This window comes from Entelurus aequoreus, linkage group LG07 (genome assembly GCF_033978785.1).
Source record: "Entelurus aequoreus isolate RoL-2023_Sb linkage group LG07, RoL_Eaeq_v1.1, whole genome shotgun sequence".
In the NCBI taxonomy this organism is placed as follows: domain Eukaryota; kingdom Metazoa; phylum Chordata; class Actinopteri; order Syngnathiformes; family Syngnathidae; genus Entelurus; species Entelurus aequoreus.
The window spans coordinates 75,978,786-76,000,354 of NC_084737.1; the positions used below are offsets into that span (position 1 = coordinate 75,978,786).

Below are 21,569 nucleotides of genomic sequence, written 5' to 3' on the forward strand. Positions count from 1 at the left end.
CAATCCGGATGGTTCTTTTCCTCTTTGGTCCGGAGGACACGACGTCCACAATTTACAAAAACAATTTGAAATGTGGACTCGTCAGACCACAGAACACTTTTCCACTTTGTATCAGTCCATCTTAGATGAGCTCAGGCCCAGCGAAGCCGACGGCATTTCTGGGTGTTGTTGACAAACGGTTTTCGCCTTGCATAGGAGAGTTTTAACTTGCACTTACAGATGTAGCGACCAACTGTAGTTACTGAGAGTGGGTTTCTGAAGTGTTCCTGAGCCCATGTGGTGATATCCTTTACACACTGATGTCGCTTGTTGATGCAGTACAGCCTGAGGGATGGAAGGTCACGGGCTTAGCTGCTTATGTGCAGTGATTTCTCCAGATTCTCTGAACCCTTTGATGATATTACGGAGCGTAGAAGGTGAAATCCCTAAATTCCTTGCAATAGCTGGTTGAGAAAGGTTTTTCTTAAACTGTTCAACAATTTGCTCACGCATTTGTTGACAAAGTGGTGACCCTCGCCCCATCCTTGTTTGTGAATGACTGAGCATTTCATGGAATCTACTTTTACACCCAATCATGGCACCCACCTGTTCCCAATTTGCCTGTTCACCTGTGGGATGTTCCAAATAAGTGTTTGATGAGCATTCCTCAACTTTATCAGTATTTATTGCCACCTTTCCCAACTTCTTTGTCACGTGTTGCTGGCATGAAATTCTAAAGTTAATGATTATTTGCACAAAAAAAAAAAGTTTATCAGTTTGAACATCAAATATGTTGTCTTTGTAGCGTATTCAACTGAATATGGGTTGAAAATGATTTACGAATCATTGTATTCCGTTTATATTTACATCTAATTTCCCAACTCATATGGAAACAGGGTTTGTACATTTGCGCTTTTCTGACTCCCTTTTTTGCTGTCATGCCAGCCCCCAAAAAACTCTAAATTGGATCCAAAGTTACTACGAGGGGTGATAAGAGGACAAAATAGTGTAAAAGTTACATACACAACCACACGGCACCTGTACGCCCATCACTCGGAAAAGCTCCGCTTCTTTTGACACCAGAAATGGAAGTACAATTAAACGTAAGGGGGGCGCCTTTTCATTGTTCCCTTTAAGCTTCTTAGCAGTAAAATATTCATATTTCAGGCGAGGGAGGAAGAATTCTGTGACGGAGAGTCAGGAGCGGGAAGAAAGAGCCTGGTGAGCCAAGGAGGAACTGATGATGTGAGGAAAAAAGAGCGGGGAAATAAATGCGAGCAACTAAAAAGGCACGGGATGAGGGAGTTAGAAGCAGAGACTGAGAGAGAACACAAAGTTTTAATTGATGTTTTCTTATAAACTACTTTGAATGTCGCTTTTATTCTGAAACACTCCCATGGCAGACTTGTCATATGCAAGAAAATAGCTGTTTCTCTGTCATCTTTCTTATCGCTGACTGAAAAGATGCAATCCTAATTATAAACCAGATGTCATTGAAACCACATTTGCATATTTTTTTGGCATGTACAATATGCCAACCTTCTTCTAAGCAGCATTTTTTGGGATTCATGTCAATATATTGACGGATACATATTTGATATTGTTTTAGACCAGTGATTCTCAAACGGTACGCGGGCTCAATCTAGTGGTATGCCAAAGAATCACTTTATTAATTAAACAAATACAGTGTTACTGTTTAAACTGTGTGTAATATTACAGTGACCAAAAATATTAAATATACTTGTTCAATAAAACCATTGCCTTGTTTTTAATGAATACTTGGGCCTACTACGCTATTGTATTTTAATGTTGGTCATTGTAGTGGTACTTGGAGAGCCCAGTGTCTTCTGAGATAGTACTTGGTGGACAAAGTTGGAGGACCACTGTCTTAGACAATGCAACAAGTCAGTGAAAACTACAGAAAATCAGCAGTTATGTTGTTTTTGTTAATGTAGTCAGAGAAACCGTTGAAAGTACATACTGAACCTCTGCCAAGGCAATACCTGTACCTGTATATGTATATATATGTATATACATATATGTGTATATGTGTATATATGTATATACATACCGTATATGTGTATATATGTACATACATATATGTGTATATATGTATATATATATAATATATATATATATATATGTAATATATATAATATATACATATATATATATATATATATATATATATATATGTGTATACTGTATATGTATGTATATACTGTATGTATATATATATGTATACACTGTATATGTATGTATATACTGTATGTATATATATGTATATATATGTATGTATATATATATATATATATATATATATATATATATATATACATAAATATACACACACACACACACACACATATATATATATATATATATATATATTATATATATATATATATATATATATATATATATATATATATATATATATATATATATATATATATATATATATATATATATATATATATATATATATATATATATATATATATATATATATACTACCGTTCAAAAGTTTGGGGTCACATTAAAATGTCCTTATTTTTCAATGAAGATAACTTTAAACTAGTCTTAACTTTAAAGAAATACACTCTATACATTGCTAATGTGGTAAATGACTATTCTAGCTGCAAATGTCTGCTTTTTTGTGCAATATCTACATAGGTGTATAGAGGCCCATTTCCAGCAACTATCACTCCAGTGTTCTAATGGTACAATGTGTTTGCTCATTGGCTCAGAAGGCTAATTGATGATTAGAAAACCCTTGTGCAATCATGTTCACACATCTGAAAACAGTTTAGCTCGTTACAGAAGCTACAAAACTGACCTTCCTTTGAGCGGATTGAGTTTCTGGAGCATCACATTTGTGGGGTCAATTAAACGCTCAAAATGGCCAGAAAAAGAGAACTTTCATCTGAAACGCGACAGTCTATTCTTGTTCTTAGAAAAGAAGGCTATTCCACAAAATTGTTTGGGTGACCCCAAACTTTTGAACGGTAGTGTACATATATATATATATATATACATACACATACATATATATATATAAATATATATATATATATATATATGTATGTATGTGTAAATATATATATATATATATATATATATATATATATATATATATATATATATATATATATATATATATATATATATATATATATATATATATATATATATATATATATATATATATATATATATATATATATATAGTAATTTCAATTTACATGCATACGTCCCTGAATGCTGTCGTTAAGTGAATCGTATCTGCACTTTTGGCTATTATCTGTTCACATCCTTCTCTTACGTGGTCTGGTTCTGCTCGTTTGGTGCACACCGAGGTTCAGATGATACTTCAACCATGAAACAAACGTATTAGCGAAGCAGTTTCTTTTAATTGAACCAAGAATGCTAAGTGTAAACACACCCTATAAACCGGTTGCACACTTTAGTGCAGAAAGAATAACTACGCGGAATGACTTAGGTATATAATAAAGATCCTGTCGTATCTTGGCTGTGCATTCCCAAGCATTTAACTTTAAAATTGTCATTAAAGACACATTTGATCAATGAGAGCCATACTGGTGGCGGTATTATCTGTCAGTGTCATTATAATCCATCCCAAGCAAAACAACAAGAAAAGAGAAGTGTAGATGAGATCAATGCCGTTTTATTTATGCTCAAAGCAAGCACTGCTGCAAACACGAAAGATAGAAAGCAGCTGCTGTGTCTTATTGATTGTGTTCAAGTCGCAAGGGACAACGGGTGGCACTGTTGTTTCTTAGTCCAACTTAATTGGACTCGTGTACCCACTTTAGAAGTTTCATGGCCAAAGTTGGGCAGACTGATTCAAGGTGATTGGTTCATACTTTTCTTTATAATAAAGTGTTGGGTGGTGAAAAAAGTGGTCAGAAGCAATCATAAGAGTAATGAAACAAGTTCAGGTAAAAACAACAACAAAAAAGAAATACACATATAATAATACTGTTATGCTTTTTAATATACAATATTACTATAACATATAAAAAGTATTATCATTATTATCATCCCATTTAAATATAATATAAGTATGGAAAGTAGTTAATAGTAAAAAAATAACTGTGATCATGCTGATGTAATAGCATGAACCCACGTTACTTTTTTCAAGAAGCTTGAAACACTTGTATCTCAAATCAATGATGCCCATTGAAATAAATGAAAATTGGTGCTTGGTCCCCCCAAAACACCACAATTTAAATGTGTAACGTGCCTTTTAAAAAAATACCTATTGTTTGGAAAAAAAACTACAAACAACTGCAATATTTGTCTGAAGTAGTGAAATAATAATGTACATAATTTAAAGGCCTACTGAAATGAAATTATTTTATTCAAACGGGGATAGCAGATCCATTCTATGTGTCATACTTGATCATTTCGCGATATTGCCATATTTTTGCTGAAAGGATTTAGTAGAGAACATCGACGATAAAGTTCGCAACTTTTGATTGCTGATAAAACAAAAAAGCCTTGCCTGTACCGGAAGTAGCGTGACGTCACAGGCTGAAGGGCTCCTCACATTTCCCCATTGTTTACACCAGCAGCGAGAGCGATTCGGACCGAGAAAGCGACGATTACCCCATTAATTTGAGCGAGGATGAAAGATTCGTGGATGAGGTACGTGAGAGTGAAGGACTAGAGTGCAGTGCAAGACATATCTTTTTTCACTCTGACCGTAACTTAGGTACAAGGGCTCATTGAATTCCACACTTTCTCCTTTTTCTATTGTGGATCACGGATTTGTATTTTAAACCACCTCGGATACTATATCCTCTTGAAAATGAGAGTCGAGAACGCGAAATGGACATTCACAGTGACTTTTATCTCCACGACAATACATCGCCGAAGCTCTTTAGCTACGGAGCTAACGTGATAGCATCGTGCTTAAATGCAGATAGAAACAAAAGAAATAAACCCCTGACTGGAAGGATAGACAGAAAATCAACAATACTATTAAACCATGGACCTGTAACTACACGGTTAATGCTTTCCAGCTTGGTGAAGCTTAACAATGCTGTTGCTAACGACGCCATTGAAGCTAACTTAGCAACGGGACCTCACTGAGCTATGATAAAAACATTAGCGCTCCACCTACGCCAGCCAGCCCTCATCTGGTCATCAACACCCGTGCTCACCTGCGTTCCAGCGATCGACGGAGCGACGAAGGACTTCACCCGATCATCCGTGCGGTCGGCGGCTAGCGTCGGATAGCACGTCTGCTATCCAAGTCAAAGTCCTCCTGGTTGTGTTGCTGCAGCCAGCCGCTAATACACCGATCCCACCTACAGCTTTCTTCTTTGCAGTCTTCATTGTTCATTAAACAAATTGCAAAAGATTCACCAACACAGATGTCCAGAATACTGTGGAATTTTGAGATGAAAACAGAGCTTTTTTGTATTGGATTCAATGGCGTCCAAATACTTCCGTTTAACTATTGACGTCACGCGCATACGTCATCATACATAGACGTTTTCAACCGGAAGTTTAGCAGGACAATTAAAATTGCACTTTATAAGTTAACCCGGCCGTATTGGCATGTGTTGCAATGTTAAGATTTCATCATTGGTATATAAACTATCAGACTGCGTGGTCGCTAGTAGTGGCTTTCAGTAGGCCTTTAACTAGGGAGCTGACAAATGTTACTTCTCCGTCGTGTAAAAATAGGAGTTATTATTGTTGTTTATGTTGCACAGGGACATATTTGAGTGACGGGCTGGAGGTCAGAGTTGACAGCAGAATATATGTATGTATGTGTACCGTGAGAAATTAAAAGACCTAGTGAGCAAGGGTAATGCTCGATCGTCCAGTTTGTAGAGACAACAAGAGATAAAACTGAAAAATGTCGAGCACACCATCGACAGCGTCTCCATAATTTCATGGATAAATGTCTGGATGTTGTTTTGGTGTCCGGAGTACAGAAGTCAGTCGGCCCGACCCGGTTCTGATTCACGTAAAATCAAACTATCCTATTTTGATTCCTTTGTTGCACGTGACGTCATGTCCCGTTGCAGACTTGCACCGGTTCAAGCACTTGGCAGGGGAACTAGCAGTCAAGCACTCAAAGCGGACTAAGTCAGAATGCCTCTCGTTAACGTTACAATTGTCTATGCCGACAAAGCAAAAAGAAAGTGTACTGTAAGGCTTCACTTTTCAAAGAGTGCTAGCTTGATGCTAATTTAAATTGGATTTGCCATAGACATGCTACCCATTAACATTAGCAATTTTACATCGCAATTTCAACATTTGGTAATGAAAATTACAACTAAGATGAACGGTACAATCAAACAGTTGTTGTGTTACAGTACACTATGAGAGCTCAAATAAATAAATAAATAAAATAATAAAAATAATAATAATAATAATAATAATAAACAATAATAATAATAATAATAATAAACATAATAATAATAATAAACAAAATAATAAACAAAAGAAAAGACCGGTATGTTTAATTTAATGGCAATGACTACTTCCTGGCTAAGGCAACACACTGTAGTTTGTACACCATCTAATGTCTTGTAATTGCAATTGTATGCAAAGTCTACTATATTGTACAATACAGTACAGTATAGAGGTGTAGCGATACCAATATTTGGTACTGGTACCAAAAGTTTTTCAAAAAATTTTGATATTTTCAAAATAAACGGCACCACAAAAAATATCGTTATAGGCTTTATTTATTAAACATATGTTTCTTATTGCAACCAAATAACAATGTTGTCACTAGATAAGATGAACATGCTAAACAACTTCTCTTTTAGTAGTAAGTGAGCAAATGGGTTACAAAGGCTCCTAATTTGGCTGCTAATGTACGCAGTGACATATTGTGTCGTTTCTAGGGATGTCCGATAATGGCTTTTTGCCGATATCCGATATTCCGATATTGTCCAACTCTTTAATTAGCGATACCGATATCAACCGATACCGATATCAACCGATACATGCAGTCGTGGAATTAACACATTATTATGCCTAATTTGGACAACCAGGTATGGTGAAGATAAGGTACTTTTTTTTTAAATTAGTAAAATAAGATAAATAAATTAAAAACATTTTCTTGAATAAAAAAGAAAGTAAAACAATATAAAAACAGTTACATAGAAACTAGTAATGAATGAAAATTAGTAAAATTAACTGTTAAAGGTTAGTACTATTAGTGGACCAGCAGCACGCACAATCATGTGTGCTTACGGACTGTATCCCTTGCAGACTGTATTGATATATATTGATATATAATGTAGGAACCAGAATATTAATAACAGAAAGAAACAACCCTTTTGTGTGAATGAGTGTGAATGGGGGAGGGAGGTTTTTTGGTTGGTGCACTAATTGTAAGTGTATCTTGTGTTTTTTATGTTTATTTAATTAAAAAAAAACAAAAAAAAAAAACGATACCGATAATTAAAAAAACGATACCGATAATAAAAAAAACGATACCGATAATTTCCGATATTACATTTTAACGCAAATATCGGCAGGCCGATATTATCGGACATCTCTAGTCGTTTCCTATTCTACTTGTTAATTTACTGTTAACATTTGCTTAAATTCTGGTTAAACATGTTCTATCTTCACTTCTGTTCAAATGTAATCGTCACTTATTCTTCTGTTAAAAAAAATAGTGAAATTCAACGATATAGTGAATTTGCAAAGAGCCAAAATTGTGCACAAAGCAAACTATAACCTGCTTCCCCAGAATGTACAGCAATTCTTCCCAACAAAAGAGGAGAAATACAAAATGTAACTTAAAACATCTGTATGCACGTACAACACTGAAAACCTTTAGCATATCCGTATGTGGAATTAAATTAGGGAATTATGGATTAAGTAAAGAAATAAAAAAATGTACTAATATGGTCCAGTTTAAGAAACTGATCAAACTCAAAGTGTTTACAAAGTAGAAAGAAGAAGAATCATGATACATAGTTTCATTTTATTGATAATTTTATTAATCTCACTATATGAAATACATTTTTATTTTTTTTCAGAATTTTATTATTTATAGAGCATATTGTGAACAAATTGAGAACAGGAAGTGAACAACAGCCTTAGCAATTGCTATGAAATGGAAAAGTGTTAGGATTAAATAAGCTCTTCCTGCTCTTTTTTTGAACATGTTGAAAAGAGAAACTGGAAATTGTAGTGTATCATGTTGTAATTGTATGCATGTTTGAAATAAACTCAAACTGTAAACCATAAACCGGACATTGGTATCGTATTGATTAAAATGTGAATGGTACCCATCCCTGCTTACATCTGTAGAAGGTTTTTGACCTACGTTATTTCAATATTTTTTCTCAATAAGCCATAAATCTTCTTCATCTCTGCGCTTAAATACTGCAATGTAGGAGGGGCGTTTCCATCTGTTAACAATAAAACATGTTTATAACTTCATAACTTACTTTGGTTTTCTGTCATTTCTTTGTTTCTTTCTTTCTTTTAGTTTATTTCGAACATGAACACATTTACATCATAATACATCAGACAATTTCATATCATTTCATTTACATCATGCCCGAAAAGGAGTAGGAAGAAGCAAAGCTTATTTAATCCTACCCCTTTCCCACTTCAAAGCGTTTACAATTATATAAAATCATTTACTGACCTTGTTATATAATAAAATAACATCTATGAATTAGTATATACAACAGTTTGTAATATGTAATTAATTAATTCAGTCATTATTAACATACTGAGATGAAGAATATTTTCAATAAGGTTGGAAGTTTTTCTCATAATTCTTCTTCTTTGTACTTTGTAAGCACTATTAATTTAAACAACCTCTTAAACTGGATCATGTCAGTACAATTTTTAACTTCTTTACTTAATCCATTCCATAATTTAATTCCACATACTGTTATGCTAAAAGTTTTAAGTGTTGTACGTGCATATAAATGTTTTAAATAATTTTTTCCTCTAAGGTTATATTTCTCCTCTTTAGTTGAGAAGAAATGTTGTACATTCTTTGGTAGCAGGTTATAGATTGCTTTGTACATCATTTTAGCTGTTAGCAATTTTACCAAATCACCAAACTTTAATATTTTTGACTTAATAAATAAAGGCTTTGTATGTTCTCTATATCCAACATTATGTATTATTCTAACTGATCTTTTTTGTAACATGGTTAACGAATGTAGCGCACATTTGTAGTTATTTCCCCATATTTCTGCACAATAAGTCAGATATGGTAACATTAGTGAGCAGTAGAGAATATGAAGTGATTTTTGGCCCAGGACGTGTTTTGTTTTATTCATTATTGAAATGTTTTTTGCTACCTTATGTTGTATATTTTGTATATGAGATTTCCAGTTCATTTTATCATCTATTAATACTCCCAAAAATCTGGTTTCTTTTACCCTTTCGATGTCTACTCCGTCTATTTGTATTTGCGTATGATGCTCTTTTTTTACTATTACCAAATAGCATTGTTTTAGTTTTACTGAGATTCAAAGATAGTCTGTTTTTGTCAAACCATCTTTTTAATTTGTTCATTTCTTCTGTTATTATTTGTATTATCTTCTGTGTGTTCTCTCCTGAACAGAAAGCAGTTGTATCATCTGCAAATAAAACTAACTTTAAGTCCTTTGTAACTTTACAAATGTCGTTTATATAAAGATTAAACAATTTTGGTCCCAGTATTGATCCCTGCGGCACACCACAGGATATATCTAGCCGTGTTGACATATTTTCACCCATCTTCACATATTGCTTCCTGTTGGTTAAATAGCTTCTTACCCAGTTCAAGACCAAACCTCTGATGCCATATCGTTCTAATTTTTGTATTAAAATATCATGATTAATTGTATCAAATGCTTTTGTTAAGTCCATGAATACTGCTGCCGCACATTCTTTACCATCTATTGCATTGGTAATTTCCTCTGTTATTTTAATTAATGCTATTGATGTTGAGATATTTGCTCGAAATCCATATTGGTTCTCCACGAGCGTCCCACTTTTGTTAATAGATAAATCTAATCGACTATTGAATAATTTTCCCATGATTTTGGAGAATTGTGGAAGTAATGAAACTGGTCTGTAGTTAGTAAACTGGTGTACGTCTCCATTCTTATAGATTGGTACGACTTTTGCAATTTTCATTTTGTCTGGGAATTTTCCGGTTAAAAATGATACATTGGTGATATATGTCAGAGGTTCTGAAATGTCTTCTATAACCTTTTTTATCGTTACCATATCTATTCCATGACAGTCAGTTGAAGTCTTGGATTTACAATTTTTTACAATTTTGATTATTTCTTCTTTTGTTACACTTTTAAGAAACATGGAATTGGGATTTCTGTCTATGAGCTCACTCAAGTCCTCAACTGACCCATCATCTGCATTTGGAATTCTTTGATCCAGATTTGTTCCGATATTAACAAAATAATCATTTCTTCCTCCTATACGGGAGATCGCAAAAAGCCGCTGCCTGACCAGGGCTCAAAAAATCTGTAGAGACTCCTCCCACCCCCACCAAGGACTGTTTTCACTGCTGGACTCTGGAAAGAGGTTCTGCAGCCTCCGTAGCAGAACCTCCAGGTTCTGTTACAGCTTCTTCCCTCAGGCCATAAGACTCTTGAACACATCATAATAATCCCCTCAATTCCCCCCAAAAACGGATTAACTCGCTGGACTATAAAGAAAATATAACATAAATATGCAAAAGTGCAATATATTTATCTGTACATTAAATATATTTATATCTGCACCTTATTGCTCTTTCATCCTGCACTACAATAAGCTAATGCAGCAAAATGTTGTTCTTATTTGTACCGTCAAGTTCAAATTTGAATGACAATAAAGTCTAAGTCTAATTGTTTTTAAGGTTGATTTGCACTACTGGTTCACTAAATTGAGTCCTTTTTTTTAATGTATTCATATTAACCTGTGCTATTTCTAACCTACTCTATATCCTATCCTTTTAAAATTATTATATACATGTTATTGTTCTTGTGTTACTCATTGGGCAAAATCTGTGACCTCAAGTACTAAATTTAATGCCATTTTATGTGCCTCTGCCTCATGTGTGCTGGTATGGCAATACCGTTTCTTGCAGTGACGTGCAGTCAGGGGAGGCAGGTGAGGCGGGGGCCTCACGTGCCATCATGGAAAGAAAAAAAATTTAAAAAGAAAAAAAAAAAATTAAATTGTTATACCTGTATGTATCCAGTGATTATACTATAAAGTTATTTTCCATTTAACTTCACCAGTTTTAGATTATTTTTATTCAAAATCGGTGAATTTTCACATTTGCCGTTCAAATACTGAGAAGAGGCTTGCGGTGAGTCACCAGCCAGTTGAGCCTCGCCATGGATTGCGCAATGACTCGGCTAACTGCTGGCCTGCTGTGAAGTGAGACCGCATTGCTATATGAATTATATTATACATTTCCATAGTTTAGTTAGCTGAGGTATATAATGTACAGTGTATTTTGTCAACAACTGTATGTGTGTAACGTATTTCTTGTGCTGAGCAATCATAAAACGGCTGGGAAGACGCACTGGGTGAGGCTCGCAGTAATCCCGCCTCCTGGTGGTAGAGGGCGGTAGTGACCCCAGATATCATTCTTGCGACTACTCCGCTGCAGAAGAAGTGACAACAAGCAGCAACAGTTAGCAGCGATCGTTTATTTTTTCCTCTCGCCTGAACTTTTAACATGGAGGATTACATATCTAAAATAAAACAGTTTTCTAAACTGGACTTTCAATCGAAGCAGGAGGTAATAATTAAAGGAAGATCTCCATCGAGACAGAGAGACTTTTAAAACTGAAGAAAGATAAGGAAGACTTCTATAAACAAGTTATCGATGCTTTTGTTCAAAAGGAGCAGTGCATGGACTTCATTTATAAGTAAAGATAAGACCATAATAAAGTTTTTTTTAATTAAATGGTTTTTTTGTGTGCTACAGTTTGTATGTGTAAAGTTAAAGTTAAGTTAAAGTACCAATGATTGTCACACACAGTAGGTGTGGTGAAATTTGTCCTCTGCATTTGACCCATCCCCTTGCTCACCCCCTGGGAGGTGAGGGGAGCAGTGGGCATCAGCGGCGCAGCGCCCGGGAATCATTTTTGGTGATTTAACCCCCAATTCCAACCCTTGATGCTGAGTGCCAAGCAGGGAAGAATGCTGGTATGAGCTTTCAAACATAACCCGTTAACTGCTGCCAATCAAATGGTGAATGAGATACTCTTTAGGGTTCATATGTTTGTAAATATGACTGTGATGAAGTCAGTGCCTCACCAGCCATGAACCTCACCGCACGTCACTGGTTTCTTGAGTCCTTGAAACTTCCACTTGTATGCATCGGATGCCAATACATGTAATAACACTTGTACAGAATCTGTTCTGGTAGGAAATATTTCACCGTAAGATCCTTCTGAGTTTATGTGATAACAGGTTGTTGTACCCCTCCCTCAAGGGAATTGGCTTTCTTCTTGGCTCAGTGTATGTTGAAATATATGTTGTGCATTCCCTTGTCAGAGACCATTTTTAGCTCTGGCACTTGGAGTAGGTGCAAAACATTAATTAGATAGTGCTGTACCCCTATGCGATCCAGCTGGAAAGACAATTATATAACACCCCCCCCCCCCCCCCCCCCCCCCAATGCCAAATGAAAGCTGCCATGGTTTCAACAGACCATACGTACCGTAGAGCGACGAGCTGGTGACTCAACGCCTCCTTGTACAGCAAAATTGAAAAGACAACTGACAAAACACATGGCTGTGGCCCTAGAGACATGGATTCCTGGGCATTCATTATGATACCTTGGCATATCAATTCTGATTGTGTGGATCTCCGCGGCTGGCTCATAAATTGGGAGCAGTGGTGTTAGTGGTTTCATTAAGGAATCAGTTGACGTGAGGTCGTGACAGGAGAACCTCATCATCCGTTGCCCATCAAATAACGGAATCGAATCACGCAGTGTTGAGCACATTGTTAGGGAAAGAATGAGCGACGATAACAAGACGAGGGTAGTTAGTGTAAACGGAGGAATGATGGGAAAGGGTGGAGGCTGTCTGTAAAAAATCCTGAAAACAAGTGTTGTTCGATGTAGGTTGTACAGTAATAAGACAGAATAGCCTCCTGCTGTCACTAAGGGGTACGGGGGGGTGTAGAGAGCCAAAATGAAATGGTAATTTAATTGAGAAGTTGTGGGTGGATACGGAGAAGGTTGGAGCAGCGCGAGTGAGAGGGACAGGAAGCGCTAATGACAAGAAGAGAAGACAAGGAGTGTGGGAATAGAAGATGTGTCGAGAGGAAAAACGATTGAAGCGGAGAGGAGTAGAAGGTGAGGGGAGCTCAGCAAGGCTCGGCACGCTGGGGTGAAAGGTCACAGTCAATCATTTAGGATTTGTTTTGGAAGAAAGGTGAAGGTCTGGGTGTCTACCTTAAGCTAGTCAGGCTTTACTTTCATTTTTTTTTAAACATTGCGTAAGAAGAACATCTTAGTATTAAAATTCACCTGGAAGGCAGTAAGGCGGTCAAGTCATTGTCCTTCATGAAGTATAGTTCAATAATGAAAGTTATTTTACAGGATTAGTAGTGAAGTGTTTTATTTTTTTTTTTCAAAATCGGTATTGGTTTTGACCAGAACTGTGGAAGAATCTAGTTCAGGTTTAGAGAGGTATGTAGTGTTCTCTCTCACCACTTTGTGGTTCAATTACTACGGTCTCAGTGCATTGCAGATATTAATGTACCGTATTTTTCGGACTATAAGTCGCAGTTTTTTTCATAGTTTGGCCCGGGGGTGCGACTTATACTCAGGAGCGACTTATGTGTGAAATATCAAATAATATCAATTAGCTCATTCACGTAAGAGACTAGACCAGGGGTCGGCAACCTTTACCACTCAAAGAGCCATTTTGACCAGTTTCACAAATTAAAGAAAACAATGGGAGTCACAAAATTCTTTTGAAATTTAAAATGAAATAACACTGCATACAAAGTTTTTTTTTTTGCTTTGTGCTATGTATAAACCAGGGGTTTCAAACAAGCAGCCCGCACCTTAATATGAAAAGGTAATGTTAGTGCGGACCACGAGTTTTATATGAATGGCGCTTGTCAGCGTCATACTTGCCAACCCTCCCGATTTTACCGGGAGATCCCCGAACTTTTCTCTCGAATGTCTGCTGATTTTCACCATAACAACAATAATGGCGCCCTCTACAACCAGCTTTGACAACGTGCCAGTCTAGGTACATGTTGTATGCAGCTTCTGCTTGCACACGTATGTGACAGCAAGGCATACTTGCTCCACAGCCACACAGGTTACACTGACGGTGGCGATATAAACAACTTTAACAGTCTTACTAATATGCGCCACACTGTGAACCCACACCAAACAAGAATGACAAACACATTTCGGGACAACAGAACAAATACCCAGAATCCCATGCATCCCTAACTCTTCCGGGCTACATTATACAGCCCCGCTACCACCAAACCCCGCCCACCTCAACCGACGCATGGAGGGAGGGGCGGGGGGGTTCATGTGTGGGGGGCGGGGTTTGGTGGTAGCGGGGGTGTATAATGTAGCCTGGAAGAGTTAGGGATGCATGGGATTCTGGGTATTTGTTCTGTTGTGTTTATGTTGTGTTACAGTGCGGATGTTCTCCCAAAATGTGTTTATCATTCTTGTTTGGTGTGGGTTCACAGTGTGGCACATATTATTAAGAGTGTTAAAGTTGTTTATATCACCACCGTCAGTGTAACCTGTATGGCTGTGGAGCAAGTATGCCTTGCTGTCACATATGTGTGCAAGCAGAAGCTGCATACAACATGTACCTAGACTGGTATGTTGATAATGTTGGCTGTAGAAGGCGCTAAATGCTGTGTCATCACAGTATCCCCTTATTATAGTTGACAGGGTGAAACTCGAAGAATAATTGCCCCGGGAGATTACAGGGAGAGGCACTGAATTCCGGAAGTCTCCTGGGTAAATCGGGAGGGTTGGCAAGTATGCAGTTGAGCCGCATCAGAGTTCCGGAGCCGCGGGTTGCCGACCCCTGGACTAGACGAAGATTTCATGGGATTTAGCGATTAGGATTGACAGATTGTTTGGTAAACGTATAGCATGTTCTATATGTTATAGTTATTTGAATGACTCTTACCATAATATGTTACGTTAACATACCAGGCACGTTCTCAGTTGGTTATTTATGCCTCATATAACGTACACTTATTCAGCCTGTTGTTCACTATTCTTTATTTATTTTAAATTGCCTTTCAAATGTCTATTCTTGGTGTTGGGTTTTATCAAATAAATTTCCCCCCAAAAATGCGACTTATACTCCAGTGCGAATTATATATGTTTTTTTCCTTCTTTACTATGCGTTTTCGGCCGGTGCGACTTATACTCCGGAGCGACTTATACTCCGAAAAATACAGTACCATTAGGCCTTTTCCACAAAAATATCAGGAACTTTAATTTCCTGCAACTTTAGTTCCTAGAACTATGGGTTCCTGTGGACTTGTGTGGTTTACTTTTCCACCGCATTTCACAGTTCAGAGTAGTTTATACAAATCCGGCTGACGACGTATGGATAAGTGGCACAATATATTTTTATACTCATACCATGTAAACAAACAGACAATATTAGGTCCGAGTCATTTACATTTTAAGTGTAAGTAGATAAAATTAAAAAAAACAAGATACAAGACAATATGATGTAAAAGCAAAGTGTACCAAATTTTACATAAAACGTCAGCGTTTTGTCCTCAGTGTCCAACATTTAGAAAGTCCATCCATCCATCTATCCATTTTCTACCTGGAGCCTAACCCAGGAAGTCATCCTCAATAATTATGAATGCATGACGGTCAGGTGAGTCTTTATGGTCCATTTCAGCTGCAAATAACAATTGATAAAGTATAAATGTCAGCGTTTATCTTACGGCAACATTAACTTTTTGTTAGACTGAACTTAATGTAAGCCTGTTAGCATTACCATTCAGTTAACTCGGGTTAAGGATAATAATAACTACACAAATGTCACGTCGGTGATTACTATTACAGCATGTAACAATATTAATAGTGAATATTTGATGTTATTTATGTTTGTTACATTCCATTTGCCTCCTCTGTTTCACATGTATCAATAAGCAACAAGGTCGCCGAGCTACTTACTGGGAGTCGCCGATTCAAAGTCTTTATACTATTTTACTTTTTATCCTTTTAGCTATGCATTATTTTATTTAGTTATATTTATTTATTTATTTATTTACTGCATATATGTACATATATATATATATATATATATATATATATATATATATATATATATATATATATATATATATATATATATATATATATATATATATATATATATATATTAGGGCTGCAACTAACGATTAATTTGATAATCGATTAATCTGTCGATTATTACTTCGATTAATCAATTAATAATCAGATAAAAGAGACAAACTACATTTCTATCCTATCCAGTAGTATTTTATTGAAAAAAAACAGCATACTGGCACCATACTTATTTTGATTATTGTTTCTCAGCTGTTTGTAAATGTTGCAGTTTATAAATAAAGGTTTATTTAAAAAAATAAATAAAATAAAATAAAATGTTTTTTTTTATTAAAACAAAACAAAACAAAAAAACCTCTGCGCATAGCATAGATCCAACGAATCGATGACTAAATTAATCGGCAACTATTTTAATAATCGATTTTAATCGATTTAATCGATTAGTTGTTGCAGCCCTAATATATATATATATATATTTTATTTTTAAATTTATTTTTATTTTTTTAATTTATCTTTATATGTCTTACTTGTATTTTATTCTTTATCTCTACACATGGTTCTTACTATTTTACAAGTTTTATTATTTTTATTTTCCAACGTTCCTCAGATGAGCCGTCTGCCTCAGGGGTTATCGGCCGTGCTTTTGGGGGCACTTTTGTGTCAGCGTCCTGGTGGCCATGGTCTGATGACCTCCTGGTGCAGATGTGATAGTGTTTACTCACATGTCTCCTCTGTACTCAGCCATGCAATTATTTGTCCATATAGTTGCATGTTGTGTGTGTGTGTGTGTGTGTGTGTGGTATCTCTGTCCGTGCGTACATATGTGATAATGGGGGATATTGGTCACCGGGGTATTGATTTTAACTTTGTAAAGCACTTTGCATTGCTTGTCTTCTATGTACGAAAAGCGCTTTATAAATAAAGCTTGATTTGATTTGATACTTGATACTTTACACTTTATATTCCTCTGTAAATTAGTTTAAAAGAGTTCCTCCACTTCTCGTGCCTTCGCGTAAGTTCTGCATCAGACTTCAAACCACGGAAAAACATCATGTTCTCACATGATATTATATTCTACTCCGCAACTCACAGACTTCATTCAGTTCAGAGGATTACTTTTTGCCACTCAACTACATCCCACAATTCAAACATTCCATATGATGGGCTTCTAAATTGTGTGATGTCACACGAGACCACGGTGTACTTTGAGTGTAAGAGAGTTGAACTTAATTTTGCCTTTGCAAAGCACTTAAGGCGTTAATAGTAAAATTTTACTTTTACAACAGTGTTTTTCGATGAGTTATTATGGGACATTTTCTACATGCGTATTGATTCCTATTGCATGTTTTTAATTAAAAAAAAATCATTTTTCATTTAATTTTTTCTTTTTTTCCCCTGCTACTCATCCAATTAAAGGTGCTTTTTTTTAAAAATATTGTATTGTTGATCACTGCTTTTTGTCTTTTTTTATTGTCAGAAACAGCCAAGCCAAGATAGCTCCCTGCAAGTGGTTGTTATCCAGGAAAGAAGGCTTCATGTTGGGGTCCACAATGGCTGGTGTTTCATAGATACACCTCAAGTGGTGGTGCTGGAACCTATTTTTGCAGGATTCAAGGGGCAAGCGGAGAGCACCTCCAAAAAGAATACTCAGACCAAGGACAGGTGAGCGAAACGAGACAAAAAGAGCAGCTTTTGCTGAGCGCTTTAATTTTGAAGATCACTGCCAAAAAACATGCCATTCTTCACACATTTTTTCATACGTGATATGGTTATTTTCTTTTAACAAACATTGTGAAATGTTGTCATACAGCCTTTTAGTTTGTACACTGCACCATACAGCATTTATCATTCAATAGCCTTGCAATACATTCCATTGCTCCTCGGTCGAATTTCTTAAAGGCCTACTGAAATGATTTTTTTTAATTTAAACGGGGATAGCAGATCCATTCTATGTGTCATACTTGATCATTTCGCGATATTGCCATATTTTTGCTGAAAGGATTTAGTAGAGAACAACGACGATAAAGTTCGCAACTTTTGGTCGCTGATAAAAAAAAGCCTTGCCTATACCGGAAGTAGCGTGACGTCACAGGAGGAAGGACTCCTCACATTTCCTCATTGTTTACAATGCAGCGAGAGAGATTCGGACCGAGAAAGCGACGATTACCACATTCATTTGAGCGAGGATGAAAGATTCGTGGATGAGGAAAGTGAGAGTGAAGGACTAGCGTGCAGTGCAGGCAGGACGTATCTTTTTTCGCTCTGACCGTAACTTAGGTACAAGGGTTCATTAGATTCCACACTTTCTCCTTTTTCTATTGTGGATCACGGATTTGTATTTTAAACCACCTCGGATACTATATCCTCTTTAAAATGAGAGTCGAGAACATAAAATGGACATTCACAGTGACTTTTATCTCCACGACAATACATCGGCGAAGCTCTTTAGCTACTGAGCTAACGTGATAGCATCGGGCTCAAATGCAGATAGAAACAAAATAAATAAACCCCTGACTGGAAGGATAGACAGAAGATCAACAATACTATTAAACCATGGACATCTAAATACACGGTTAATAATTTCCAGCTTGGCGAAGCTTAACAATGCTGTTGCTAACGACGCCATTGAAGCTAACTTAGCTACGGGATGGCGGCGGCGGGCGTTGTAGCTTTCGACGACACCCCGGCCGCCATCAGAGTCGGCAAGAAACATATATTTCCCCAAAGTTACGTACGTGACATGCACATAGAGACACGCACGTACGGGCAAGCGATCAAATGTTTGGAAGCCAAAGCTGTACTCACGGTAGCGCGTCTGCTATCCATCTCAAAGTCCTCCTGGTTGTGTTGCTGTAGTCTTCGCTAATACACCGATCGCACCTACAGCTTTCTTCTTTGCAGTCTCCATTGTTCATTAAACAAATTGCAAGAGATTCACCAACACAGATGCCCAGAATACTGTGGAATTTTGGGATGAAAACAGAGCTTTTTGTATTGGATTCAATGGGTCCGAATACTTCCGTTTCAACCATTGACGTCGCGCGCATACGTCATCATACATAGGCGTTTTGAACCGGAAGTGTGACGGGAAATTTAAAATTGCACTTTATAAGTTAACCCGGCCGTATTGGCATGTGTTGCAATGTTAAGATTTCATCATTGATATATAAACTATCAGACTGTGTGGTCGGTAGTAGTGGCTTTCAGTAGGCCTTTAACTAAATCATTGCAGCCTTTGACCCTTGAATTGCATCGAGTTACCATGACACACAATAGTGCCCTCGCTATGTCTTCTTCTGAGGGATGTTTTTTGCCGTAGCTGTCAAACATCAACACTTGGAGGTTGGAGGGCATTGTGTCAAAACACAATGTCAGATGCACGTGACACATACAAAGAAAACCGGTAGAATGGAAGAGGTTACCAGTAACAATCATGAGCTGCGGAATTCTACAGTATGCCAAAGTGGATGAATGTAGTGCTAGGTAACAATGATGCTTACACTAAATATTGACACTTTGGTTACACTTGTGTTCCCATATTTAGACAATAATGGCTGTGTTATTTTGTTGAGTAAATAGTAAATTTACACTGCAAAATTAAGCATTTTTACAGAAAGCCAAAATAGCAGATTTAGCTCTTGTATTGAAATTCATTGGATGCCGCCAGTCTATAGAGTGAAAATGGCTTGACACCAGTGCTTCACAGTATGCTCTCGCCAATGCCGTAAGCCAGGGGTGTCCAAAGTGCTGCCCGGGGGCCATTTGCGGCCCGCAGCTAATTGTTTACCGGCCCGCCACACATTCTGAAATGCTATTGCAAAAATTAAAAATAAACACTTGCTAGAAAAAGTTGCAATGTTGACACAAAGCTGCCATGCAGGCTGCTTTTTTTTTCTTTTGTCTATCTTTATTTTTCTTTTTTTTGCCATTGCTTAAAAAAAAAAAAAAAAAAAAATCAATGTTATAATGAAATATTGACCTATTCAAGGCTCCAATGATTTCAAATATTTCACTTTAAAATGTTTTATGTGGAAAATGGTTGCCATACAAAAACATCAACGTTTTCTTTGACAAAAGAGCATAAAACAAACAAAATAATAGTTCAAACGTAAAATCGACGGATATATCCGAAGTTGATCTCGTAATTTAAGTGTTGAAAGTTAAAAAAAACGTATACAAATGTATCACTTTGAGGGGGGCACCTTTTGTATCCTAAATATATTTAATGGGATTTTATTTATCTTTTCACTGTGATTACTCAAAAATAACAATGAATGGTGTCTTGCATTATTGATGTTTTTAAGGCTCTAATTACTTCACATCAAACATTGCTTTCTGATTGTTTTGGGCAGTGGGGGAAATACTGCATATTTCAGTTTTATTATAAAAAAACAAAGTTGTCTTGACAGAAAAGGCTTAAAACCTTTTTGGTTTTTTAAATTTTATATCAACCTGAAGTTGATATACTGTAGAGATTTACTGTAAACGTTAAATAAAAAAATAAAAAAATAATTTGACTTGTTTTTAACATTTTAATGACTTAGACACTTTATGGTCCCCGGGAGCACTAAAGGTAAAAAAAACCCAAAATCCATATATTTTGTTATGATTTGAAAATGAAAACTATCAAAATGGCCCCCGCAGGCTTTAATTTTTCCGTATGCGGCCCTCAGTAGAAAAAGTTTGGACACCCCTGCAGTAAGCAAACTGAATGTCAAATACTAAGAGTGTTGGTACGTGACTCGTGCACAAAGCCACTTTGCTGCCAGAGCATTCTAAGCAAACAGGTGTCAATCATTAGGTGCCCTGATTTATTTCCATTTCATCAACAAAATATGCATTGCATAACAGGACTTCTCATATAATTCAATGGTTGGTTCAAAGAGCAAAATCCCTCATGTTTGTTTGGTTTCCTGCGCAGATTTATTACGTGGCTAACATTTTATTTGTTTGGGTGTTTGTGTGTGGTTATTTCCTCAGCTTGACAGTATCATCTGTGCCTCAGACGTTGGGCCTTCGCAGCAACCTGGAGCTCAGGCTATTCAATCATCAGGCCATAGCTGTGATCTTCCAGCTCGAATACGTCTTCTCCGCTCCAATTGGCCGAGAGACAATGGTAGGAGGGCTATAAAAACATGCACGGACACGCTCATACATAATAATACTGTACATTCGTTATAATTGACATATTACAACATAACAACACACATTTACTCACAAATGAGATCAAATGGAATGTCTATCTTTACACAGATGATCATTTTCACCTTTGATTGACATGATA

The 21,569-nt window shown here is 36.4% G+C and overlaps 1 protein-coding gene across 1 annotated transcript in view; it reads left to right on the plus strand.

Annotated features, from left to right (window-relative positions):
- nphp4 (nephronophthisis 4) overlaps nucleotides 1–21,569 on the plus strand; it is a 486,853-nt gene that overhangs the window by 131,559 nt on the left and 333,725 nt on the right. The window contains exons 9-10 of the mRNA XM_062054501.1: nucleotides 17,763–17,947; nucleotides 21,266–21,401. Of these exons, the coding sequence (XP_061910485.1) occupies nucleotides 17,763–17,947; nucleotides 21,266–21,401 (321 nt within the window). The remainder of the gene's footprint in view (nucleotides 1–17,762; nucleotides 17,948–21,265; nucleotides 21,402–21,569) is intronic.